This window comes from Ambystoma mexicanum, chromosome 8 (assembly GCF_040938575.1).
Source record: "Ambystoma mexicanum isolate Mex_15411 chromosome 8, UKY_AmexF1_1, whole genome shotgun sequence".
NCBI classification, from domain to species: domain Eukaryota; kingdom Metazoa; phylum Chordata; class Amphibia; order Caudata; family Ambystomatidae; genus Ambystoma; species Ambystoma mexicanum.
In genome coordinates this window covers 463,754,814-463,781,813 of record NC_090929.1, presented here as the reverse complement: position 1 = coordinate 463,781,813, position 27,000 = coordinate 463,754,814, and the positions used below count along the sequence as shown (strand labels likewise).

Genomic DNA, 27,000 nt, shown 5'->3' with positions numbered 1-27,000 from the left:
TTATCGTCTCAGAATTTCAAGGGCGCTGAGGGACTGTCCCCCCCACCCATGTTCTGTTCCCACCCTCCTTGAGCGCTTTGAAACACTTCTGTGTATAGGTGCTTTATAAATAAACAATACCAGATCAAAGCTCTAAAAGGACAGGTAGACTCCCACATAGGGCTCCCATCCAAACTGCTTCCTGTAAGCCGACCCTGCCATAGAGTTGAGGCCACCCAGGTGCTGGTCCAGGGCCAATCAGCTTCCTGTGTCCAATCCACTGTTAGACTAAACGTGGAGCACCTGAGGTGCTGGACTGGCGACCCTGGTGCCAGACTTCAGAGCCCCAGTAATGCCAGAAGTGGGTGTCGCACAGTGTGGCACAGGAGACCCCCTGAAGTGCCAGGCCTAAGGGCTACCGCAGAGTAAGATCTGGTGCTCCTGTGTCACCCTACTAGAGGTCTCTGCCACACCCAATACAGACCCCTGTGCTGTACCTGAATTGGATCGCCACAACCAGGAGACTATAACCCCCCCCACACACACACAAACTTACCCAGCACCGTAGCACGTGACTTGGAGCACTGCCAGGGCATAACTTGGAGGCCATCCGGTAACCAGCTGGGGTCCAGGTGCATGTTTTATGAAACACAAATCTTGACATATTTCCAACACCCAGGCGCTGCGCTTCGTACAGAGAACCAGTAGCAACCCATTCTATTTCTCACCGCATTAGAGTTCCACCTCCGGCCGCAGCTCTATGGGATCTAGGTCAATACATCAACGTTTTCACTGCGAATCCAAAAACCTCGAATTATTTGCACATTTTTATCTAAAATAAATGCGGGGGAGACCCCCTGCATCCCCACAACATCCCCTCACCTTAAATGATACCATAACCCCCGGCCACATTATTTATTCAATAAAATGTGATTTAAAAAAATGTGTTTTCTGATTCGCAGTAATGGTCTGATCGGGTGATATATCTCTATGTAGGGGAGCGCATATTATTGTGTGGAGCCCAAGTTGCAAACTATATAAATGAAATGCATTCATTTATCCATAAATAAATAAATAAATAAATAAATAAATAAATAAATAAATAAAATTCTGCGGATAGTGACATTCCTGTTTCTACAAAAGATTTGACTACATCCAACATTATACTGGGGCCTGGAGCCGCGTACAGACCTCTGAGGAGGGGGCGCCACCGCACCTGGGAGGTGCAGGGTCGCAAGACCTCCTGAACGCTTCTGCCCATGGCGTGGTGCTCCCTGAATACTGAACTCTGGCAGTGAGAGTGGCACGACAGAGCCAGGGGAGGGAGGGGCTGTGCTGTGCACAATAAGTACAGAGATCAATACGCCTATGTACGGACCGGCCCTAAGCGCGCGACTGCGTAAATAAGAAATCGAAGGCCGAAGGTAATTAATTTGCTAGCGCGTTTGCTTCTGGCTCCTCGTTCTTTCAATCGTTAACCTCATCTTTACGAGCAGCTGGAGGATTGCATGTTTAACCCGGTTCTTAGCGCAGATGAGACAAGTTAGCCAATTTTCAGTTAACCGCTGAGCCCCTAGTGCATCAGTCACAGAAACAGGACGGGGTGACAAGCAACAAGGGGAGTAGGGGAAGAGCAGAAAAAAAGGGAGTGGGGGAAGAGCAGAAAAAAAGGGAGTGGGGGAAGAGCAGAAAAAAAGGGAGTGGGGGAAGAGCAGAGAAAAAGGGAGTGGGTTAAGAGCAGGAAAAAGAGTGGGGGAAGAGCAGGAAAAAGAGTGGGGGAAGAGCAGGAAAAAGAGTGGGGGAAGAGCAGGAAAAAGTGGGGGAAGAGGGAAGGAGCAGGAAAAAAGAGTGGGGGAAGAGGGAAGGAGCAGGAAAAAAAGTGGGGGAAGAGCAGGAAAAAGTGGGGGAAGAGCTGGAAAGAGAGTGGGGGAAGAGCAGGAAAAAAGGGACTGAGCAGGAGAAAAAGGGACTGAGCAAGCAGGAAAAAAAGGGACTGAGCAGGCAAGAAAAAAAGTGCGCAGGGCCTGAGCAGGAAAAAGGGGAGTGCGCAGGGCCTGAGCAGGAAAAAGGGGAGTGCGCAGGGCCTGAGCAAGAAAAAGGGGAGTGCGCAGGGCCCGAGCAGGAAAAAGGGGAGTGCGCAGGGCCCGAGCAGGAAAAAGGGGAGTGCGCAGGGCCCGAGCAGGAAAAAGGGGAGTGCGCAGGGCCCGAGCAGGAAAAAGGGGAGTGCGCAGGGCCCGAGCAGGAAAAAGGGGAGTGCGCATGGCCCGAGCAGGAAAAAGGGGAGTGCGCAGGGCCTGAGCAGGTAAAAGGGGAGTGCGCAGGGCCCGAGTAGGAAAAAGGGGAGCGCGCAGGGCCAAGCAGGAAAAAGGGGAGCGCGCAAGGCCAAGCAGGAAAAAGGGGAGCGCGCAGGGCCAAGCAGGACAAAGGGGAGTGCGCAGGGCCAAGCAGGACAAAAGGGAGTGACGGGAAATGGGGGAGATGAGTGGGAGAAATCGAGTAGGAAAAAAGGGAGCAGAGGTCAAGCAGGAAAAAAGGGAGCACAAGGCCAAGCAGGAAAAGGGGCAGTGTGGAGGGTCGAGCAGGAAAAATGGGAGTGAGCAGGGCCGAGCAGGAAAAAAATGGGAGTGTGGTGATTGAGCAGGAAAAAAGGGAGCAGTGGTCAAGCAGGAAAAAAGGGAGTGCAAGGCCAAGCAGGAAAAAAGAGGAGCACAGAGCTGAGCAGGAAAAGGGGGAGTGCACAGGGCTGAGCAGAAAAAAAAATGGCAGTGCAGGGCCGAGCAGGAAAAAAGGGGAGCGTGTGAGGCCGAACAGGAAAAAAGGGAGTGGTGGGAAATGGGGGAGAGGAGTGGGAGAAATAGAGCAGGAAAAAAGGGAGCGGAAGGCCAATCAGAAAAAAGGGGAGCACAGGGCCATGCAGGAAAAAGGGGAGCACAGAGAAGGCAGGAAAAAAGGGAGTGGGTGCCAAGGAGGAAAATGGGATTGGGGGCCATACAAGAAAAAAGGGGACGAGGGCCAAACTTGAAAAAGGGGACAAGGGCCAAATTCGAAAAAGGGGACAAGGGCCAAACTCGAAAAAGGGGACAAGGGCCAAACTGGAAAAAGAGTATGGCCAATGAATGACCAGGTGAGCAACTAAAGGCAGATGGTCCAACAGCTGGAGGCAGACCAGGTGACAAGAAATCCTAGTAACCGGCATGAAGTAGGAATCAGAATTCACTTTAGACAGAAAGGCAAGGAATGTAGTGACGGACTGAGACAAAACACTGATGTGTGAGGAAACTGTGGGCCTGAGATGGACCAGCTGATGAGGGAAATGGGCGAATCTCCACTAATGTGTGAGAAGGCAGTGATCTTGAGAATGAAGGAGAGCAAGGAAGGGCAGGAGGTCAGTCATGTGGAGAATGGGCTAGACACTAGACAGTGCAGGGAATGGGTGAAACTACACCGAAGTGCCAAAGATCAGGTGTGGGAGTGAGCAAGGTTGCACTTACAAGAATTCAACCACTGATGTAATAAAAGCCGGCCGGACAGGGAGTAGAACTAATTCACTGCCCTTTTTTTTTGTTTCACATTAGTGATCAGGTTCCTTCATCCTAAAATATAAGCTGAAACAACCCCCCCCATTTTCAAAGGTGAGACTAGCCCACCTACAGGGGGGGGGGGGTCTGTCCCACGTCAGCTTCATTGCAATGTTTACTTCAGCCTCTGGGTTTTGATAGTTGAGTCTTAACACTTCACTCATTCACAGTATGTGACAAGGAACCACCAAAATGGCAAACTTTGCTCTATGAAAGATCACTTTATTGACTTACATTTTTAGCAGCGAGTGTAATGTAGTCAGGGCTGACCCCAGGAAGGGCCGTCATCACAAGGCAACACAGACTGCTGTACTGACTCCTACACCCAAAGACCCCGACATCCGACCGACTCACACACAAGAAGGCATCTTGTCCAGTCACTAGATGTTAGCTCCAGGGAGGATACAGGGGCGTGTCCCTGTTCAATGTGTGTGATCTGAACTTAAAGCTGGAATTAGAGCCAATTGAGCTAAGAATGGGATGGGTTACCCATCACCCACCTCGGCTCACCATAGACAGATTCTGTTCTAAAAAAGGGGTGTGGGGCAGAAGGCCTGCCCCCTCTGACAACTGCTCCATCTTTCCAGAAAACACCACTATCAGACCACCAGAGAGGAGGGGGCCTAGCGAGGCTCACAGCTGCAGCCTTTAATCTGGTAATGGTTGAGCGTTGAGTGATTCACAATGTAGACCCACACCAAAACTAGGCAAAGACAACTTCACCCCCGCCCCTCCCCCAACCCCGCCTGCATCAACCTCCTCAGCCGGGTCCATTACCCCTGAAGAAGCCAGACACGATAGGGGTCCGGGGGCGACAAGAAACTGCTCCAGACAGAGGGGGGGCCCGCAACACAGCAAACACCTGCTGCCTCTCCAGGGGCCATCCCAATTAGTGCAGCCTTTCGAATCGTGCATTGGGCCGGAGCTGGTCACAGCAGCGTGAACAACGAGAGAAGCCAGGACACGCCAGGAGTACACCCCACGCATCACTCGAAAATCATCCCGTGGGTTCTTCAGGCGCGTGCGTGAGCCCGCCTCCGGACAGGGCTCAAAAGAAGGTTAAGATGAAACAGAGGGTGGCACATCTGTATGCATGCGGGCGAGCCCAAAACCGGCCAGCCCCCAACCAAATGTACACAGGGCTCATCCATTCAACAGCGCATGCGCTAGTAGTCCGCCAGTTTAAGTGCACTGCTAGTGTATATTTGTAAGAGTACTGCATTCAGTTGTGCTGGCAAGTGCATCTAGAAGTGTGCATGTATAGATGGGCTTTAAGTGGGGTAAGAAATCAAGGTGGGGCCTCATTTGGGGCGTGACCTAAACAAGTACACAAACCCTAGTAAGGTACGCAAACAAATATATAAATGCATGTAAGCTGACTTCTGTCAGCTTGCCTGACTCAAAAATGTCAGCCACATCTCCTGTTGCGGCTGCAGTGGGATAATGTGTCCCACCAATGTTGATGTGGGACCGGGGAGCCCCAGCAGGACCCCGGCTCAGCCCCACTTTTTGGAGACTGCCGGAGCCGGGCCCCAGCTCTGTGTGAGCCATAACTGCTGGGCTATAATGCACGTCTATGCAAAAACGAATGAGCATGCTCGTCCTCAGCACTGAAGGTTACAAAAATACTGTAAATTCCCAAAGGGTCGAGTTGCCAAAAGCAGAGGATCCAATAATCTTTATGTGGGGACAAAATAGACAAACATTGAACAGTCCCTGAATACAACTGTACAAACATGAAACCTGGACTCCCCCAAATTACGTGACAACAACTCGACAGCCCACAATGCATATACACACAGGTAACCCTTCCCAGATAGCCACGCCCTCGCTCTATGCAAATTTGCCAGGCTGTAAGCAGACAGAGCTGAAGGCTCTGCTTTCCTACTCTTTGCCATCATGTAACCTGGTGATCCAGGGCTTTCAATCTTCTCAAAGGAGAAACAAACTCTCTGCCACGGCCCCCGTGCCATGCTGAATAGACAATCGGAGATGTAAGAGTGGAGTACTCACCATCCTGCAAGGTGGGCTGCAGCTGAGGGAAGTGGGTTCCAGGCTTATCTGAAAAATAGAAAAGAGGAGAGTTGAGCACTGCCGTGTCTGCACCTTTCACAATATGCCCACATTTTGTTTTGAGTGGGATCAATTTTTCTATGCATGCTGCTTTGGATACACTTAGCTCTGGTCATTTCGAAAATTTCAATTCTTGTTGCCGCACAGGAAACCAAAAGACCCAACAATTGCCACACCCCCAGCCCTTACAACAGGCTCGATCATTGGCCCTCAATATTACATTTTGGTCTGCAAAGGCCCTCGGGATTCCACAGCCATAGACACAGAGGGTCAGAGGTCACAGAACCGTGAGATAACTTTACAGCTTTTATAAAAAGGTACATAAGGCGGAAAACGGGCCGGCGCACAAGTTAAGCCAAAGTGAAGCAAGGACCTTTAGTGGGGGGGCCCAGCCATTTCCACCTGGTTTTGGCCCCTCAATCTCGTCATATCTTTTAGCACCTCATATATCATGACAGGTTGCCAGGAGCTTTTGGAGAACCTAAAAATTGCAAAGTGCGCATAAATCAACATATTACAACATAAATCACACATCCCAAATTGCGTTGCTTTCCATCATACCATCAAGTATCAAAGCCTCATGTCAATTCTTGCAACATAATCTTCTATGATTTCACATGGAGGTCAATACATATGCACATTAGGGGGCCCTAAAGGCACACCCTTGGTCCTGGAGATCGATAAAGGGCATCATTCTGTACAAAACATGTCCTACATCCTTTCCAGGTGTGGCAGCAGCTTTCTCAGCAGAAGCGGGTTGGCTCACCTTTTTGAGAGGTTGCTCCCTCAATCCATCTAGAACATTGATTTTCCCATGATATTTCTACTCCAAAAAGTATGTATGTAACTAAACACATGATTTTCATATACACTGGAAAAAGACTGTTGCACACTATTATTTGCCCACAAAAATCGTACAAACACTGATTGAAAACACTGGAAGAACACCAATGAAATTGGCAAAACTAACACCGCAAACCAAAACCCTAATTCTAGTCATTGGTATTTTTCTCCTAGTGCCATGACCTGGTTTGGAAACGGGAGGTCAGAAATGGGTGGTCAGGATTCTCTGAGGGTTTGTCTGGTGTGGGACTGGAGTAAGGAGGTGCTGTTTCAGATGTGTGGAGGGTTGCCTAATTTGTCCATCATCTTGGAGAAGGTGCAGCCTCCGTGATGGTCTTAGTAGAATCTCCCGGCCATTACTATCACATCATTCCTAGATCTTTGATCTCTGTCTGGTTGGTAGTGTGAGATGTTGCTTCGGGTGAATTCTGCTCCTTGGCCTTGGAGGGCTATGTAGAGAACCTTGAAGTGGAGGTGGATTCTTTTTTGACTGGTAGCCAGTGCAATTCCCTACGAGCTGGTCTTCTAGCTTTCCCCCTGTTGAGTCAACTCTTGAGAGGACCAGATAAACAACGGCCGACATTTTATGTGGGAAAAGTGAAATGGGGCATAATTCGTTTTAGCATAGAAGCACCTTCCAGAAAGAGGACTTCTCCAGAAGGTCTGTCTGATGTGAAGTGTGGATTGCAAGGGGAAAAAACATTTTCTTTTTTTACTTGACAACAAACACACTAGTTGGGGATGATGACTAGGTTTTTAGCTCATATGTTGTAAAACCCCTTTTATTCCTATCTTCCATAAACTGGTAGGGAAATACTCAAATTCTTACCCGGGTGCCCTGCTTCAACGTTATGCATACGTTGGCCCGGATGGTGGATTTCAGGCTGATGCGCTTGCAGGCTGAAGTAGATTAATTGGAATCTGCACTCGTGTGATAAAGAGGAGGCCATGTTCAGCATCGAAGGGCTCACTCGTGTTCACCGTTAAGTCCCGAGGGAGTAGAACATCACACGAGTATATTACGGGAAGCCACACCAGGCTTATGAACTGCATGGAATATTGACAGCCGTGTTAAGGGAGAAACTAGAAATGCTCTGGCAAAACAAGTGGGGAGGTGGGCGAGGTAGCAGCCCACCCAACATAATGTTGGGGCAGAAGCCTCAAGTGGGGAGGGGCGGAGCAATTCACACACTAAATGCACAGCAACAGAAGCGGATGTCAAATGGAATGTAGTGGCAGCAAGGCAATGCCAGCCCCTTTGAGTAAATGGTGGTGCCCCCGGGGAGCCATTCACTTGATTGACAATAGGACGTGTTTTCTCTTCTGTCACACAATACTAATCTGCATGGCAAAGTAACTGCGGAGGAGGAACCTCTGAATTCCAATACACCTCGGCATGTTGACAAACTACGGCCCACTTTCCTCATCTAACATCATTCACACATTTAAAAACAGAAAAAATACAGAGCCTGCAAGGGATATTATATAAGCCTTGACATTTATCTCATGTCGCTTTGAATTCCTCGGCTGTGTTGTGGTTTAGCTTTCTAAATGTAGAACTACAAGTACCAGAATGCACAGGGACTTCTGCCTGGCTGAACAGCTTATACCTAATAAGGGAGAACTTAAGATCACAGTAAAGTATCCTACCGCTGTAAAGACTCACACTACAAGGAGCCAGTATGATAGCAATTAACCATTCTTTGGAACAAGCATGCAGCTTGCGGCTATGAATGGTGAGATTACAGCTGCAATCCTAGGTTTCCAAACAGTCCTCATGGAAACTGAGCAGCCAGCTTTAAACACTTTACTGTATCTAGGTTTTGAATGCAGGCAAATACAGAGCAGCCAATTACTAGCAGACAGAGTTTGGCTTGGAGAAGTAGATTTGCAGGTCACAAACATAGCTCAAACAAGAATCAATAGAATCCGAAGCCTCTGCAGCCCAGCATGGAACTCTTCTGGGCCTAGGGCAGGGGTCTGCATACTTTGGCTCTGCAGGCGTTTTGGACTACAACTACCATTAGCCCTAGTCGGCACAATCAATGTCGACCGATCATGGGAGCCATACCGCAAAATATCTAGAGAGCCGCAGGTTACCGACCCCTCCCCTAAAGGGGCATGGTGGGGAGGAGTCAAATTTATAAAACAGTAGGTAGACACTCTCCACTCAAGTCTACCTCACCTTATACCCTGCCAAAAAGGACAGAAAAACCTCACTCAGCACAGGATGGAGTTTTCAGTTGTGTTCCCAGAAAGTAATTCCTGGATGCTAATTGCAATCAATCCCTCGTTGTGGGGCTGGGGGGCATTACCAGGTCTGGGAATGCCTTGGTGCCAACGTTACGGCTCTCACTTCGCTTGGGCTTGGAGCTCAGCCCTGTGGCAGTACCTAAAACGTTAATGCCCCGTCGTGGTTTATTGCTTAAGTAATACACTTTTTGACAGAATGCCAGGTTTTTTCATTTTCACTATACTAGTTTCTACACTCCATTCCCTTAGCTTCTGTTGCCAACAATGTTCACCTTTATACACAGTCCACTCTTGCTTATGCCACTCTAGGCTCACGATTGAGTCACAGAATGAACATTCTGGAGTTTGACTTGGGATAAAACGTATGGAGACTCCCCAAGGAATAAAACTACCAATCTTCCAGGATTTCTAGAGCACACGTTCGAGCCTCTTATGCATCCAACCTTACAATGTGTACTAAGTCCTTCAAATCTGCCCTGGAAGCACAAAACAACACATACAACCCAAGCGATCACAAAGACTCTACCCCCTCTGCAGCACTCCCCCTGTGTTGGTAGCCTCTATGACCTGCTTTCCCTTCCTCTGGTCTTCCTCTCACTCATTTTCTTTCCTACAGTGACTGGTAGCAAGCTCTGGCTGTATACAAGGGTGGCTTTCTAAGAGGTACGTAGTAGTGCCAGGCGGAAGGTTGAGGTACGTTTGGGCACCGATAGCGTGATGACGCCATTATCAGGTGCTGCTACTCTGGACTGAAGTTCCAGGAACATAGGTCTCGGGTGGCAATGACCAGGGCGCATAAGAGGGGGAGTTCTGCCCGGATTACTGTGATCACAATAAAAGGAGCGGGGACCTGTGCGATCTCTGCTATATTTTGAGGCAGCCCCACAGATAAAAAGGTGTATTAGCCACTTTTACTCCCTAAAAATAGGCAAATAGTCCCCAAAAATAAAAATAGGGAGTAAAGATACTCCCAATAAAAAATGGGAAAATTGACACGTATGAGCTTGTGCCCCTGCTTTCACCCAGTTGCGTGGATGGGTTTGGACCAGGTGTGCATGTAGTACCACAATACGAAATGACTGTAATTATGGAAGAGGGCAAATGCATCTTTTAATATGCATGAATAACTTGGTACAAAGACTTATTTCTCACAAAAACATTTCTGTTTTACAGTTGAACATATGTTTACTCGTTTATAAAATACTTCCTTTGGGAATGGGACTCATGTTTTCACTCCCTAAAAAAATCATTTCACTCCCAACTTTCAAAAATAGAGAGTAAAATACTCCCACTTCAAGATCTTATCTGGAGCACTGTTTCCAAGTATCATTTCCCTTCTCTACCAGAGAGGGGTCTTGGCTGACCGGATTATGGCGCATGCTTGCTTTTATATTCTCTTTTGGATGGGATCTTGGTGGCTTTTATTAGGAGGTCGGTGTTGGAAAGGGGCTATGCGGGGTGCTTCAGGAGTATGCATCTTGTGCGTTTTATACAAGGATGGGAGGGCATCAAGCAATTGCCGGTTTAAGATCTTAATTTCAAAGATGTCCTCTACTGGCCCGAGATCCGGGAAAAATGAATGTTCATCCAGGTTGCAGGCTTCCAAGTAGGTCAGAGGAGTCCTTCTGAGTTTTGGGGGCAAAGTGTAGCAAAGACATGCTCTCTGTAAGCCGGTAAGATAGCACAGCGAACCGAACGCTTGTCACTAATATCTGTGTGTAGCCTGTGGACACAGGTTTGAATCCCGGCAGGGCCAACTCAGCCTTTCATCCTTCCGAGGTCAATAAATTGAGTACCACGCTGTGGGATGATAATATCAATGGTTAACCAGCGCTTTGATACCTGCGGGGGAATTAGCGCTATATAAAAGCTTGATTATTATTATCTTTGTATTTAGTGCATCTAGTTTGGGTGTCGCTAGGGAGGGAAGTAGCATGCAGCTTACGGTAGCTCATTTTTTTAAGCAAAATGACTGTTGGTGCACTGAGAGCAGATACTTGGCATCTTGCAATTCAGTGAATGTTACAAGATGGATGCTATCCTAGCTCTTTGTTTGCAGGGGAAATAATGATATGACCTTTGTCCAAATTTTGCATCACCTGGTAATCGGGGCTTATTGCATTTGCTCTCCCAATCTCTTGTTATTTATGCAGTGGCCTTTCTGGGGTGAGAACCGGGGCAAGGTAATACTTGAAGTGGGCTGTCAGGGCAGTCAACAGGGGTACACGCACAACGGTCATAACTGGGATCAAATGCAATATTCCCCCATGGTAGGTTGTGCAGGTAAGTGTTCGCTGTCGGGCCATGAGAATAACTTGCATATCACAGGTTTGATGCCTAGAAGGGCAGATTGAGCCCTTGAATCGTTGCAAGATTGTTAAAATCACTGGGTGGGTGTCTGGGTTTCTGTGGTTAGGAGGCCTCCAAGTATCGCCAGCTGTGAATGGTAGTTTGAAATGGGCACAAGCATAATGGGACGGCACGGCATTGGGCATCTTGCAGTTTTATGGTGGCAAAGCACAATTCCATCTGGTGTAATTTATGTGCGATGTTTGTTGGCTCCTGTGAAATTCTCATTGTTTGGATGATAAACCTGTGGGATACGTTGTTGTGTGATGCGTCAGTTCGTGTGGCAGCCATATAGGACTCAGCTACATACGTTTGTTCGATTCTTTTCCAAGGCAAATTCTATCATGAACCGATGAAGGTTTAAGAATTCAGAACGTTTGTGGGCCTACTAGGTTGGACAGTTTGCTGCTGATTTTGAGGGGCTGGTATGGCAGTCAGTACTTAATTTGTGGTGGTACTTGCCAGGGCTCAAGCCTGGCACTTCATTTTCAGTCCCAGCACTTATTTTCTCAGACTCCGTTTCATAACGATTTGTTGTTTTATTACTTAAACGGTCAATCAGTAGTCACAAAACAAGCAACAGCAGTTTATCCTGGTGGCGTCTCTGCATCCCGCGCAGTCTCATTGTAACTCATGAACATGATGACCCGCACTGGAGTGGCAGCGCTAGTTATTAATTTTCATTTCTAATAATGAGGTGGTAAGTGACAGTGCCAAGCACTCATGCTGGCCATGCTTGAGCACCGCTCCAGTCAGCCTGCATAACATTGATGCAACTCCACTACTGTAATAACCAGCAGCAATGCCACAGCAAGGTGGGTTGACAGTAGGAAAGCCAGCAGTACCAACATCAGGGCAATAACTGGGAAAAGGCCATTGCAGGGGAGGAGTGCCCGCCCTAAGTGCTAACCTATGCAAAGAACATCTGGCTGCAGTGCTTGACAGAAGAGTTAATTTAAAGTTTTGCCTGCATTTGTACATCAATTAACCATAGGAGGAAAGCGGTACACAGTCCTTTTAAAGAAAAATAAATAACAAATAAAATAACGGAAATGTATGTGGCGGTGGGGTAAAGGGTTAAATCCTTTGGGGAAGCAGTTGGGGTGGGTTTTTAGCCAGGGCGGAGGGGGACAAAAAAGAAGGGGGAAAACATAATTGTGTCATTTTTTTATTTTTCGTTATTAATTCGTTATAAGGACATGGGACCGAGGAAAGCATGTTTGCGGTTTTCTGTGGCTAGATAGTCCAATAAGTTGCCATTGCCACCTAAAGAATCATTGCAAGATGTTAACCATGATAAAGCGGCTGAAGAAGCATTTAATCATGTGTCATTTCACACATAACTAGCATGTGATCTTTTTTGCTGATTTTCATTTGTAAATTGCATATTTGCCATAGTCAGTGCATCAACAATGTGCCCGTGTGACTTGCAGCTTTAACCCCCAAATATGATGACACTGGAGGGCAGCTGTGGGCGGGGGCAACTATGGCACAGAGCAGCCTGCCCCGATGTGTCACAGGCATGCAGGGAAATATTTGGGCTCTGGCACTTATTTTTGAAAGTTAAGCACTAATGGCACTTCGTGTGGCCATTAGTGCTTAATGCACAGCTGATCGGGAAGTGGCTGGTGCATGCGGGCAGTGGGGACTTGGGCATATCACTGGAACTCCCTCCCCATCAACATCAAAAAAGAGCCATCATTACCTTGCTTCAAAAAACAGCGAAAAACCTGACTGTTTAACCAATATTATTGTTACTGTTACTCACCCAATACTAATAGAACGCCGACCTGTGGAATTTGTAAATATTGTTCTGTAATGTACTGTATGATCCTGTGTTTTTAAATGTCCATACTCTTCGCTATGTATGATCAATGATAACGCTGTCTGTAACCACGTCGTGATACCCCAGGGTCTGCGGTGTAACAAATGAAAAAATAATTAAAATAAATATCGAGGGGTCATAGAGGATATGTTCATGCAAGGGGACGGGCAAGCTGAAGCGGTGGCTAGAAAGGGCCTTTTGGTTGGGCAGGTCATGTGATCTTTTGGCGGAATCACTCAGCACAGTAATATGCAATTACTTTTGCCTGGAAGATATGCAGTATCGTGCTGCTACCAAGTACTGTGTTTAACACTAGAGAGCAGCGGCATGTTCTCCATGAGTGGAAGTGGCTTCGGTGAGGTGTGGCGTGGAGATGAGCGGGTGACGGCGGGAGAGGGGTTTCTCCCAGTAGACACTGCACACAGGTGAGAGACACAGTTACAGTCAGGAGGGTGAGGTGAGTGCACATTGTCGCGGATGCCAGATGGGAGCGAGACTTCATTCTAATAGGGCGTCTATATCGTTAGGTTTTTTGGAGAGCAGATTGCGGATAGTGGTGTGATGTTCTCCCGGTAAGCTATGGTATGCGATCACGAAGGATGAGCCGTGGCGCCTTGCTGGCCGAAGGTACAAATGAGGAGAAGGGGCGGTTTTCTCACTGGGGGACGACTTGTTAAATGGGGGGAGTGGTCATTCTGTTGCAGTAGGCCCGGGTGGGTGGCATTTGGGCCTGGTGGAGAGCAATGATGGGGTCCACAGAATGAGGATACAGGAATTAATGGAAGATTGAGATTGGGCTCTCTTGGTTGCCGTTCTACGGGATAGTGAAGTGGATGGGTGAGTGGGGCCAAGGTGGCTGGGGGCACTTTTTGAGGGATGGGTTGAAGGGTGTTAGAGCAGGAGATGCATTCGACATATGGCAGAAGGGATATTGCGGGACGTGAGGGGTGGCCGTAGCAAGACTCGTGTTGAGCATCTGGCTGTGAAGCGCAAGGACAGTACTCAGTTCGGGTGCATCACCGCATTCTTGAAGATATCAGTGCTGCCCGGTTATTGGCAGGGTCGTCACATGGTCGGGGACCTTGGCCGGATCAGTCCATTTCTGTTTGAGATTGTTGGTGGGGTGGTTGTGGTCCGCCGCCCCTTGATGAGGTGCGCAGTGTGTGCAGGTCATCTCTGGGGATTGGACAATGGAGCTGGGATATGCAGGGTGGGATGGATGTGCCAGTAGGGTCAATCGATGGAAGAAGCGGGGGTAGGAGTTAAATAGGAGCTTTTACTTCAGATACCTCAGTGCAGTGGGCAGCGTGATCCTTGGACAGCCCTTCATGTGATAAAGAATGGCCAATGCATGCAATGTGATTCTGGCCAGGGAAGGCGGGGGCAAGGGGGTAGGGAAATTGCGTGGATTATAGGTCTGTAACCACACAGCATAGGGCAACAGAAGGAAAGAGGCGAGGTGGGCATCGAAAAAGAGAAGGAGTAAACAAGCGAGTCCTGGTTGGCTTGCACCGTGGACAGCTTTATGAACCCATCATAGTTTGTACTGTGAATAATTGGCATGGGGAATATTGAGTTCTTGACAATTATGCAATTTCATCAGTATGAAATATGTGCATGGTTGGCGTTTACACATACTCAAAATTTGCCCAGTAATATGAAAAGAAAATTGTTGGGTGATTGGCATTTCAACACAATTGAAAAGGTTTAGCTTTTCCATTTCCTTTCTTTGAAAGCTAATCTTGGTGATTTGGGCTAATGACTACATGATGTGTCTAATGACAATTGATTCGGCTCTGGTTACATTGGAAATACTTAGTTGATCATTCTAATACTCTAAAGCCCTGAAGAAGCTCACAACAGGTCTTAAGAAACATTTGTGAAAGAAGTGTTGTCATAAAGAGGTTACAAGGCAAAAACAAGATCCAAGTGGAGGTTTGGTGAAATAGAAGTTGAACCAAGGAAGATTGTCCATGGAAAGAGAAGTAAGAAAAGATGTGCAACTATGTACACGTTGGAATTCACAATTATTTTCAGTAGCTGGAAATTAATAAAATGTCATGATCAAAGATGGTAGTTATTCAAAGGTTTGTTTCTTTTCTCATGGACAACGGGCACTGGCAGGTGTTGTTCCTTGGAAACCCATATGCAGTATGACTGTGATCTATACACATTCAGGTTATAATAGTAGAACAGGATAGCAGTGCAATGCCTTGTGGGTGGGACCAGGCTGATATGCAAATGGGTATTTCTTCTCTGTGAAGGGTGCAGTGAGCTAAAGTATGGCTATAGACCCAGTGGCATCACCAGGAATCAAAGTTAGGAGGGGCACAGAGGGGGCCAAAGACAAAAGTGGGGGGAGCACAGAAAAAAGTAAGGGGAGAACATTGTCACTGCTCGTCTTAGGTAGGGGGGGCACAAGGAGGGAAAGGGTTTCACAGGGGGGGCCCTGGCCCAGGCTGCCCCCCAGCAATGCCACTGTATAGACCCCCCCATGAGTAGAAGAAATTCCACAGAACAAGGTATTGGACCCAGTCTCAGTAGAGGGGCTCCCACACTGGCTTAATTTGTCAAATGTAGGGTTTCACCCTAAGTAACCCAGGATAATCCAGACATGGACCCATTGCTCACTGTGTCTTAGAGAGGCTCAGCTTCACCTCACAAGGCCAAAATGTGTCTGGGGTTGTGGATGGTACACTTGTTCGGAGGAGAAATGGCTAGCATTTCTGTGCTGGACTGCTCTTGTGGGTGGGGCCAGACTGAACTGAAAATTGATATTTCTTTTCTGTGAAGGGTGCAATGAGCTAAAGTATGCTTGTAGACCCCCCCTCCTTGAGCGGAAGAAATGCCACAGAACAGGGTATTTGACCCATGTTCGGTTTTCATTAGAGCTGCTCCCCCACTCTTGTTTAACCAGTGCAATACAAAGTCCAGAGGCATCCGTGGCTCTTTAACGGGATTTTGAAGTTGTGACATGGGGCATAAGGTGGGTTCCAGCTAGGGCGAATGCAGGGAGAGTGCCCCTGACCTGTAGATCAGGGACACTGTGCAGTGTGTTGGGGCAAACTGCATTGAATAGTATATATTTTTTAATTTTTATTTATTTGCATTTTTAAAGCGCTCACACAGCCCGTGGGCATCGAGGCACTGTTACAGGAATATGTCTTAGTTCCGTATTTATAACGCGCTTAATACCCAGAGGTTTCCAAGCACGGACCCGGGGATCGAACCTGTGTTGCTGGACTCGTCACTGGTAGAGAGATTTTCCTTGTACTTGTGGCCCGTGGTCCGGTGCAGGCCAGTGAATTTATCATGCAGGCGCTGACAGAACAGTGCTGATCTGGTAGGTGCACGGGAGCGGGGTAAAGGGAACTGGGGGAGGGGGGTGACTTGGGGGGTCACCTTATTTCCCCCCCCAGGACTGTTCCTGTGGCGAGTCAGAGATAGTCAGAACTATTCGTCCTAGCTAGTAAACCAATATGGCGTATCCTGTACTCCGATGTCATTCATGTATTCACAATCTGGTGTCGTCTCTAGCTCCTGGGTCTTGCCCCCTGCCTTGCCCATAAACAGTCTGGATACCCATGGCGATGGCCCAGTGTGCCAATGCCCGGCCAAGACTAGGCAGCCTAAAACTATGGTGGTGGAGATGTCGCACAATTTTAGAGCATGTTAACATAAGTAGCTTCCAAACATTTTTTGGGGTTAAACAGAAGGGGGCCATCGTCCCCACACATTTTTTTCCTGCCCACAGAAAGTCTCTGAAGTTCCTGCCCCGTTATTTTAAGAATGCTTCCTCCTCCTAGTCCCGAAGTTTCTTGTACAGGGCGCCTCAATTCCAGTTCCTTTTGAGGGTGAATCTTGAAGGACAGTGGCCGCAGAGCCCGCCAGAAGCGCGAAACCACAGCTCGGGCTAAGGAGGCCGAACAGGAGCCGACAGAAATATATAGATTCTGGAGCACGCATGTGTCCTTCGGAAGTAATTGAATTTACTGGCTGGGAAAATTCCGAGAGGTAACCAGGACTGTCACCAGCTAACGATGCAGGCAATTAGATTCCAAGGAGTGGACTGAGCTTGTTCAGTCCTGGGGGAGGTGGGGTGGGGGCACGTGGGGGTTAAGGAGTCCCCATTGTGCTCCATGAATAGGAGCAGTGAATAGCCAATCCCGTTTCTAGCTTCATGCTGGAGCATGAAGTTATCAATCATGGCACGAGAGGTGTTGATCCTGAAATCTGCTGGGATCGTTTGACCCAAAAACACAGCTACGCCTCATTTAACTCGGGGGCAAAGAGAGAAAGGAGGTCCTTTCACGGTCCCCATAAGCCTCCCTCCCCCCTAAACCTCCATATCTCCTGCGGTATGCGAGCTTCTCACCCATTCTCTTCTTCTGCTCCACGCTGCCCACATGATGGAGGGAAGCATCGCCCTGGAAAAGCAGAGGTCTCTTTCCAGTGTGATTGGGGGGGGAGGGGTGCGGCGGCAGAGTGCGAGTGTTGAGGGTGTGAGGGATGGCGGGGGGTGTAGCGATTGGTAAATTCACTGAATGCTGCATTTTCATATTGGTGGCTTGCCTACACATACCATCATGCCCCATGTTATTGGCACTGCACGCAGAATGGAAAAGTAACACTACAAGTCCCAGAATGCAAAGAGGAAATACTAGTAGCATCCGCTGAATAAAATGTATTGTAAATACTAAATAGAACGAAGAACATGCAAGATTGCTAAATGAGAACCAGGTGACAAGAAAGTGCAAAGGACGGAGGGAAAAAGCATATTGATTTTTTCTGCCAGGTTCACTCATCCAGCCAAAAACCCAGACTTGGCTATAAGCCTTGAACCAGGTTGGGCAGGAACTGGAGTGGTATGCATGCTTGCCCAGGTCAGAGGGCACTGTGCCCAGCAGCACATGAAATCTCCCCAAGAAACATTTGACCTGTTGGCTAGGGTTGAGCCATTTTGGCAACATGACATCTGCACCCTTGGACAGATCACTGCTCTGAGGCGGGGGTGGGGGCGGTCAACTTTCAAATGTCCCAGGGGGTGCCTGGACTGTAGGGCTGAATAGCATGTGTGCCGGTATGGGGATGTCAAATTGATGAGTGATGGGCCCCGGTTGGGACGGGACTGTCTCGATATTGTTAAAATTCAAAACCCCCTTCCAGGATTTGGGAATCGGGTGGATACCATCCCGGTTGTTTGCCAGACCGATTGAAAAATCATGACATCTGGCCAGCTACCGCTCTCCCCACTCGCTTTTCACCCCCTCCCACATACCTTCCACCTTTGTCCAGGTCCCCTGTCCTGCAGTCAGCCTTCTGTACCTCGAACATGACCCGGGACAGGCCACTGACATAGATGTAGGACTTAAATTTCATTAGCGTCCTCTTTTGCATGCATCACCACGGAAACTGTCAGTGGACTAATCCGTTTTTTTTCAAAATCTGGTCACCCCATGATAAGTTCTGTCAGTCGGGTTGAAATATCTCCTCAGTCCCTAGAGGCGGCCTGCGTAACTAATTAGATGTAGCACGAACGAAAGGGTGAGGAAAAGCGCAAAGACGTGAATGATTGGCAAACCACGCCTCTGAGACATGCCCCAAATGTGTTGGTTCTGTGGGTGCCCAGACCCTAGAGCACCCACATACTCTGCTCCCTTGCTTTGTGTGGGGTGCTTCTGCTGCTCAGCCTCTTTCCAGCCTCTTGCAGTTATCTCCCACAATTAAAAGGTGGAGCTCAATGCAGAAATGATTTTTCTAGCTTCAACTTCTGCATCTTATCACGTTCATAGATTCTATTGACCATGCCTCTCCAGGTCACTCATCAGCTCAAAGAGGGTACATAGATTCCTATTATGGGGTTGCACTAAAAATAATGTCCTTGAGGGCTGTTAAGCAGGAGACAGGAGATGCTTGAAATGAAAGCCTTTCGTAAGTACAATTGTCGAGAGGAAGATGAATACATCATTCTTTATGTCTGCCCCTCCCCAGCCTCCATCCTGTAGAAACGAGAGGAGTACGTCATTCGCGGCGTTAGTCCCTTCCCCCCTAAAAATTGCAAGTATGAGAAACGATACTCACTAAGGAAACCCTAACAACGGTTTCCTGGAACCATCAAACAGATGAGAATTTGCAAGCCCAAGAAGACGTTATGCTATAATTGAAGAGAACGAGAGCAAGTGACCTCACTGACAGACTGACACACCTAGGTGCACGAGACAAAGCAGATATGCACTCACCACGAAGCCACACAGACACTAGGTCAAACTCGCATTTAGACACAGAGATGGTTACCTGCATTGAATAGACACTAGAAACATATTATAATCAATGTATACTCTGAAAAGCAAGATGTACAAGAATACACATAAAAGATTGCTTAGCGCAGAAGAGCAAGAGGAACGATTTGCCATTCTGCAGAAAATGGACAGTGCTGCAACATTAAAGTGAACTGAGAATCAAAGGATGTCTTGAAGGTTCCGAGAAAATTTGTTTTGAAAATTAGCTGAAACACAGACCTGCACAGACCAGACAAGGGCTAGGCGGCCCCCTTCCAAGGTTATTGTAGAAAAGGGAGGGTCGGCCAGCCATAAAGTAGAACAGAAGATAACAATTCCCAAGTACAAGGCATAGTTCTCTTAGAATAAGTAAAAGAACAAACAACCTTCGAATGCCAGGTGCCGACTAATTAAGAGCTTGAGTTTGTATGTAGAATAGCTCGACCCAGCCTCCAGAGGAAGGAGCGGCTAATAGCACCCATATTAACAGGAGTTAAACCCATGGTAAAAGCCGAACAAAATAATTCAAACGCTATCTCCGCACACATGACATCGCGATTAAAGAACAGTGTGCATTCATTAGCGACGGACACAGAGGTGCACCTGCCTCAACTCCCTACAATTTCTCAGAACAGAAAAGCCAAACAAGGCCAAGTTCAAAGTTGAAGAGCGCTGGCCTGTAGCCTAGGCAATCACGGATGGTATCTCAGTAATTGGAAAAGTGGTTCTTTTGTGTCTCTCCCCCTACCACCATATGTTACTCATGTACTGATGACCTGCCAAATGTCCAAGGTTGGTGAAACCAGTATCAGCCAATCATTGCTCTCCGATAATGCGGTCATGTAACGGTTTACAGGAGCCAATTCATTATTACAACAATAATTTATTTCCTAACTTATCATTTTAGGGGTAGTCCGAGGTGGGGCCACCAGAGTTGTATGACCAATGAAAACCCGGACCAGTAGAGTATCTATATGTAGATGAAGCCATGTCACCAATCCCACCTTTCCATAGGTTTTTGTAAATGCAACGTCAATTCTGCTTCTTTTTTTAAATCATAAACTGATGTTCAATAGGAAAATCGTTGGGAGCATGGCGATGTCTAGGGTTTACTGTTGTCCATGTTTTATGCAGATTGTTAATAAAACAGGCCTTTGTCAATTACCTTGACACTCTCGTTATTAGCGCCGAGATTTCTTGGCTTGCCTGTTCCGCTTCAAACCAGGGATTTTCAGCCCCATTACACAAAGATATAATGCATTTCTCTCGTCCTTATTCGCCAGCATTACCGAAATCTGCACCAAAACATGACCACAAGGCAGCCAGGGCACAAGTCGTGGGATTGCTCAGGTGAACGGATTCCCCCCACTTTCTCAGAGGGTGGACGCTGTCCTCAATGCGCTTTTTCATGCAACTTAAATAAAATTCATTTTGATGCACCCACTTGAAATAAACAGTGCTATGGTCGTGATTCGGGGAGGGAGGCTGTGAGGTCAGACACCACCACAAGACCACCCAAATCTTTCAACGTAATGGTGAGAGATGACTCAGGTTGACATTTTGCTACGCAGGACAGATTCTTACACATAAAAGGGGCAGAACATTTTATACTTCACCAGCAATGTTATAGGAAAATCTGTTCTCTTTTTCTTGTGCACTGTCTCCAATTGGGAAAGATAAATTGCATGAAATTTGCATATTTCAGTTCCGGATAGGTTCACTTCCTGTCACGTCGCTTCCCATTGCGTGCGTCACTGTCCCCCAACATTTTTTTAAGGACTTGAGCCCTAAAGGCATAACTTAGTGCTTGGAATCCCAGTGACCAGATACTCCCTCTACTCCCCACCACCTGCCAAGTATTGAAATGGTTTTGATCAGTGCCCAGGGAGGGGGTCATTGCCTCCTCTGGCACCAAAGCATGACTGCCACTGCTCACCCCCTGACCAGAAACAACAAACCGTGCACACTCTTTCCCCACTGAACACAAGCTTCACCGGCTACTCAGGCCAAAAAGAAACCTTTTCACGTACCCATGTCCTCACCACAGCAAGGCCTTATTGACGCCCAACACAGGTACAATCGTACACAGCTCCCCAACTCACCAGCATCACAGCGGGAAAAACTCAGTTACCAGTTCTAACTATGTAGCTAAAGCATAGCTTTACCCTCGAAGGATCCAAGGCAAATAACGCAGGGAGATGGGTTTTAAGTTGAAATACCAAATTTAAAATAACGGGGCTGAAAAGGCAGAGCTTTTTTGGTTGAATTTCTAAAAGGCCTTTTTTTTGCACTTTAAAAAAATGTGGGGAGTCCCCCGCAAACTCCAACACATTCCCCCTTTCTTATTGTATTCCCTTAACCCCGCCATTCTATTTTTTGCTTTAAAAAAGTGGGGAAATAAATAAATATTCAATACTGCAAATTCGATTTAGGGCTTGTTATTTTGTAAGTCGTGTTCAGGGGGGGGGGAATACCGGGAGGATGACCCCAAACTCAGTCTGCACAAAAAAAGCCCTCAAAACGTTTCAGCTGCATTTTCACACACAAAGCTTTTTGGGTAAAACATTTTTTTAAAAAAACACAAAAAACAGCATGTGTTTATACACGCAAACACATTTTTAGTTTCAGATCATGAAGGGGGCACTAGCCTCCTGTACCACAAGATACAATTTTGGTGTAGAAAGTATAACATGCGTGGGACCACGTGTTTTTTCTGGCATTTGTGAAGGGATAGATATTTACCAATGGCATGTTACTTGCACATTTTCTGTATTATCTAAATCGGTGTCACATTAAGGAGATTTAAAATAGCCACTTCTGCACGCAGACATCCCTCTGAAAGATCATGACTCTGGGCAGCCAGCACGAAGACCCTGGTGTAACAAAATGTCTTTACCAATTGTGCCATAAGCCTCTTGCTCACCCACCACTACAGCTTTAGAGCGCTCCAGACTGAATGAAAGAATTTGAGCTGGACTCTTTCTTTCGTGTAGAGAGGGTACGTTTTAGAAGTAACCAGATATTAACTTTATTGTGCCTATTCCTAGAAAATTGGGCTATCCAAAAAGGTATTACCCAATTTCATCGATTTTAATTGATCGAATTGTACATTTGGCCGAATTCGGCCAGTACCATTTGATCAATTAAAATCGTCCAAATTTGTGGAGCCGGGGGTTGCACGGATGTCCCCTGCTCGCCATGTTCAGTAATGATGGCCTTGGTGGGTTAGGGAGGGGGGGGGTAGCGGCGATGTCTCCCGCTTCCTTGGAATTGGAGTCAGGGGCAGGGAGAGAAAAGCGGACCCTGCGGCGTCGGATTTGACCAGAGTAAGAGGGACGGAACTGACTCTGCAGGTTCAGAAGAAGCGGAGGAGCAAAAGGTAAATGGGGCAAAAATGTGTGGATTTTGGCTACAGCAAAATTTGTTTGCGGAGTAATTGACTGTAGTCAATTTCACCACAAAACCATTCTGCCAAGGCCAAATCACAGATCCTTACAAAATATGTAATGTTAAAACTATATGTGAAGGGGCAACATCTGCCTACAGAAAAGACAAACCTATTGACTTTGACAATGCGGGTGTGTGAACTAACGCCCCGAAGCAGACCCCTCCACCCCCCAGCCTTTCCATGTACGTACAACTAACACACCGCATCCAACGCTGATCTCCGCCAAAGATGCTGTGGCAGACACACATTAAACAATCACCAGTTCAATAAAAACAAATTAAAAAAAAACTCAGAACCTAACGCAGGGATTTATACAAATAGAAGCACTTCATTTGAACTGGAAAGGCATAGTATGACATGGAGACAACAAATTAAATTAAAAAGCATAAAAGATTGTTTATGCAATAAAGGAGCCCCACGGCTAGTTTGGTAAAAGTAGTCAAAAGTTAGGGACAACTCATTGAAATAGTACCCAACGTCTCCAGCAGATGGCCTCGGTGAGCAGGGCTCCTAACAGAGGCAGGAGAAGCTGAGGAGACCGCCAGCTGAAAGATTAACACGAGGAACTTCATTCATTTCCTGAGTGATGACATTTTGTTTCCGCTTTTGAAACGTACACAAATGAAACCACGCTTTAGACTTCAAGACCGTGGCAGGAGGAGTGCAGAAAATGATGTGTTTCAGCAGCCGCGCCACTCTTAACCATCCGGTGAATTCATGATTTGGAGTTTGGATGACCGAGTTGGGGGTGGAAAGCCTGCTTAGCACCCAGCATCGGAGGGGACCCTTTCCCGTCCTCGTCTCTCAGCATACTGCCTGGACACCACCGCACTGGACTGCAGTGCACGTCCTGGTGGTCTTTACCAGGGGCCCACTGGAGTGGTCAGAATATTTCCTGTTCCTTGTTACACAGGTAGCAACCACTCTACTGCACAGGGCTTCTAGGCACTCCAAGCAGAAGGCAGATTCTGGTCTCGAGAAAGATATGCGCAACGCCTCACCAAACTCGCATACCACACAACGAGACTATCCTCCCCCTTTCCCTCCCTCCCCAATGACAGTCCACCTGAACCTCTTGGAATTTAGGAAAACCAAGTCTGCGCTTTGCAACCAACCCTTTGACTGATGATAAACTGGTCCTACCCCCCTACCCCCCAACACAGGAATACACGTAACTCTTGCTCTCATTCAGTTCAGAGTTCTGCAGTTTTCACTGAATTCAAAATCGACCTCTGCTCTGCTAGGGGTGTTTTTTTTTAAATGATCCCACCCCCCTCTTCCTTCTTTTGAGATGCCTTTTTCTTACTCCCCCCCGCCTCCCCCACTCCACCCTCCCAACTACTCGTTGAAGAGACCCCATTGGCGCATTGCAAACCAATAAGACCAAATCAATCCAGAACCGCAACCTTCAGGCCTAGCAGGACACCACACTATGTAGGCCAACGTTCGGCTCCGTTGGCCTGGTGTGATATGTGTTTGCCACTGCTTGCATTACATGTGTCATTTTTCTGGACCCTTGTTTATTTACTTGTTGCCAGAAAATAGAGCTATCCTTGGTCTCTCTTCCCCTGTGATGCCATTTTCTTTTGTACCCAGCTTGCTCACACACTTGGGAGCCTAGCCTTCCTTTGGTTCCCTAGCAGGACACTGCAAGCGATGACTCTGGCAGGCGCACAGCAGGGACACCCTCCCACAGCACCATCTCTCCAGATGTTTGCAGGAGTGGCCCAGTAGCTGGCCATTAAGCAGATATGCATGCATATCTGCTAAGTGGGATGTACACTAATTGACCGTTTCACAATTTACCTCGGGAGAATTTACCTAATTTAAAAGGTCAATTAGGACATATATGCGGGGGGTAACTCCCCCGCAACCCTCCACCCTATCCCCTTATATTATTTATAATCCAAAACCAACCCAATACATATATAAAATAACTAAAATAATATAAAGGTTAATTGGGCAGAATGTCAATTAGGACCACTATAATTAGGTCTATTAGGACAAAAGGTCAATTGTAAAAGGTCAATTTGGGTAATACTGGTAAGTGACTTGACCATCAAATCCTACAGTACCAGCTATTCATGCATGCCCATAGCTAAAGCGGCCCCCGCGCCTTCAGAGGCAGAGTGGGCACCAGGTCATCTCGAGACGGCTGTGCGCTGGCACTTGAAAATTGCAAAGTCTGCTGCGTGTTACTCCAACATTACTCCTGCAAGTTTTCTCTGAACGATCACTCTTGCCATGGATCCTTGCCCGTTAGGGCGACGACGGGAATTTAGTTTGCTCTTCCTGTAGACCATGGCTTTTAATTTTTGACCACAGCTTGTTGGAGTTTCAAACTTGTATGCTTAATGCATGCTAGGTTTACGCTTTAAATGTGAATTTAGATTTCTTTGGACCAACCTAATATTTTGACCCTAAAAGAGTCCCTTAATTTTTAAAAGTGGATCTGCTAATTGTCATTCAGAAAAAACTAGCAGATGAACTGCATTCTCTTTTCTTTTGCTCTCGCGTTCCTTTTTAACGTCTTGCTTTCTTTTTTTATATATATCAAAGGATGATCTTGTGATTAAAGGTTGTCAATTGTAGAGCCATGTAAAATACGCTAAATAAAAAATAAAAATAAAAAAAGTGGATCCACATGCCGTGGTTATACTGCAAACTTGCTAAAGCCTTACAACCGAGTAATGCAATCACTTATTGCTTTGTGCAGTCCCATTATTTGGAGCCAGGCACGGGTTATTGTAATCTGTAAAGGATAAAGGTCAGGATTCCAGGGATAAGCTTGCAGAGTTCCAGACTGTGGAGAAAGCATGGCTAGTGTCTTCCCTGGGCAATGGCACAATGGCAAGGCACTTGCTGGTCTGTATATAGTCTGTCTAGACTCTAGACTCAGACATCCATAAGACAAGGCAATGGCGTAAATGGCCAGCTTGGTCCGAGCCCGCCTGGGGGGAGGCATCAGTTTGCTCTGTTAGAAATAAAAATCACACCTTCTACATTCCCGCGTCTAACCTGGCAAAGCTGAGGGATTAGAAGAGTTGTCCCATTATATTAAAAAAACAATAAGGATGTCATTTCTCAGAGAAATGATATGCACAGGCCACATTACAGATGTCGGATGCATGTTCTGTAGCGGGTAGCAAGAGAGACCGGGGAGTGAGTCAGGCATGGGCCTACAGAAAATGCCCATTTAGGGCCAAATGGACAGAACAACAAAAGAGAAAGGAGCGGGAGCAGGAGGCCGAGTTGGCATGGAGACCTAGGATGCTAACCCGAGTGCCCAACATTGAAGCTTTCACCAGACTAAAAGGACATTCAAACTAGGCTGCATTGGAGCATATTTTTACTAACACTTGGACTTTCTAGAACCTTCTACTGGCGTGGAAAGTCTCTAAGCAAGAGGGGCCACCGGGACATGTGTCACCAGAGAGACCAGAGTCCCAGAGCCGGTCTCCTAGAGGGAAAAAGAGGCAAGTTGCTCTGCTCACATGCGGGAACCTGGGACCACCGCTTGCCCGCTCTGGCCAGTGCTGACCAGCCTCGAGGCGACACGCATCCTCCTTTGCTAAGACCAGACTACTTTGCACTTTCCGCGCATGACCAGCTCAGTGTTTACTCATTCTGGCCAGTGTTGCCTTGCAGGCTGCTTTTTCCTCAGGCGTGCCAGTCTATGCAAGTAAGCAGGGCAGAGCACCAACACACGTGCAAACCTGCATCATGGTACTTGGGCCTGCGAGATGCATATGTGCAGGAGGGGAGACATGACCTCTCCTACACTGGAACCTCCATGACCTTTGTGCTGCGTGCCCTCATGTGCTGATCTGGTTATGTGAAAAGAACATTTGTCTAAAGTGCCTAGCGGCTGGGCCCTAGCAATGAGGAACTAAGGCAGGGGCACAAAGAAACCGAGGGCGCAGAACAAACCGTGTGCTGCCAAGCTATGCACTGGGCACGGGCACCGAGGATTAAGGATGCATAGCATGTCTCCACATTATGAGTTGAAATTGCTTAAAATAACTGCATCCAACTGAGCAAACCCGACACGCATGTACTACGATGACTACAATGTTTCAAGCAGTGTTTAATCTAGGGGTTTAATACTGTTTCAGACAGTTTTTGAATGTATTTCCTTACACCGTTTCGATTTTTATGGTTTGCCTTTAGTAGCCAAATGTACAAATTGTAAATTTAATTGCGGTTGCCACATCTTAAGCCTGGAAAATAGTTGCTTGGCCTCAGTGTGTGTTGAGTTATTGCCTAGCTTGATCACTCAACTACCCGAATGATTTTTTATTTGCATATAAATTGAAACAATTTTTTTTAGCAAAAAGAAAATATACATGACAAGACATTACATAACATTTAAAA

At 47.1% G+C, this 27,000-nt stretch overlaps 1 protein-coding gene across 7 annotated transcripts in view; it reads right to left on the bottom strand.

Moving 5' to 3' along the window:
- Positions 1-27,000, bottom strand: part of AGRN (agrin) — an 835,885-nt gene that overhangs the window by 383,192 nt on the left and 425,693 nt on the right. For all 7 annotated transcript variants that reach the window (XM_069610068.1, XM_069610071.1, XM_069610069.1 and 4 more), the window contains one exon: positions 5,571-5,618. In XM_069610068.1, coding sequence (XP_069466169.1) covers positions 5,571-5,618 — 48 coding nt within the window. The remainder of the gene's footprint in view (positions 1-5,570; positions 5,619-27,000) is intronic.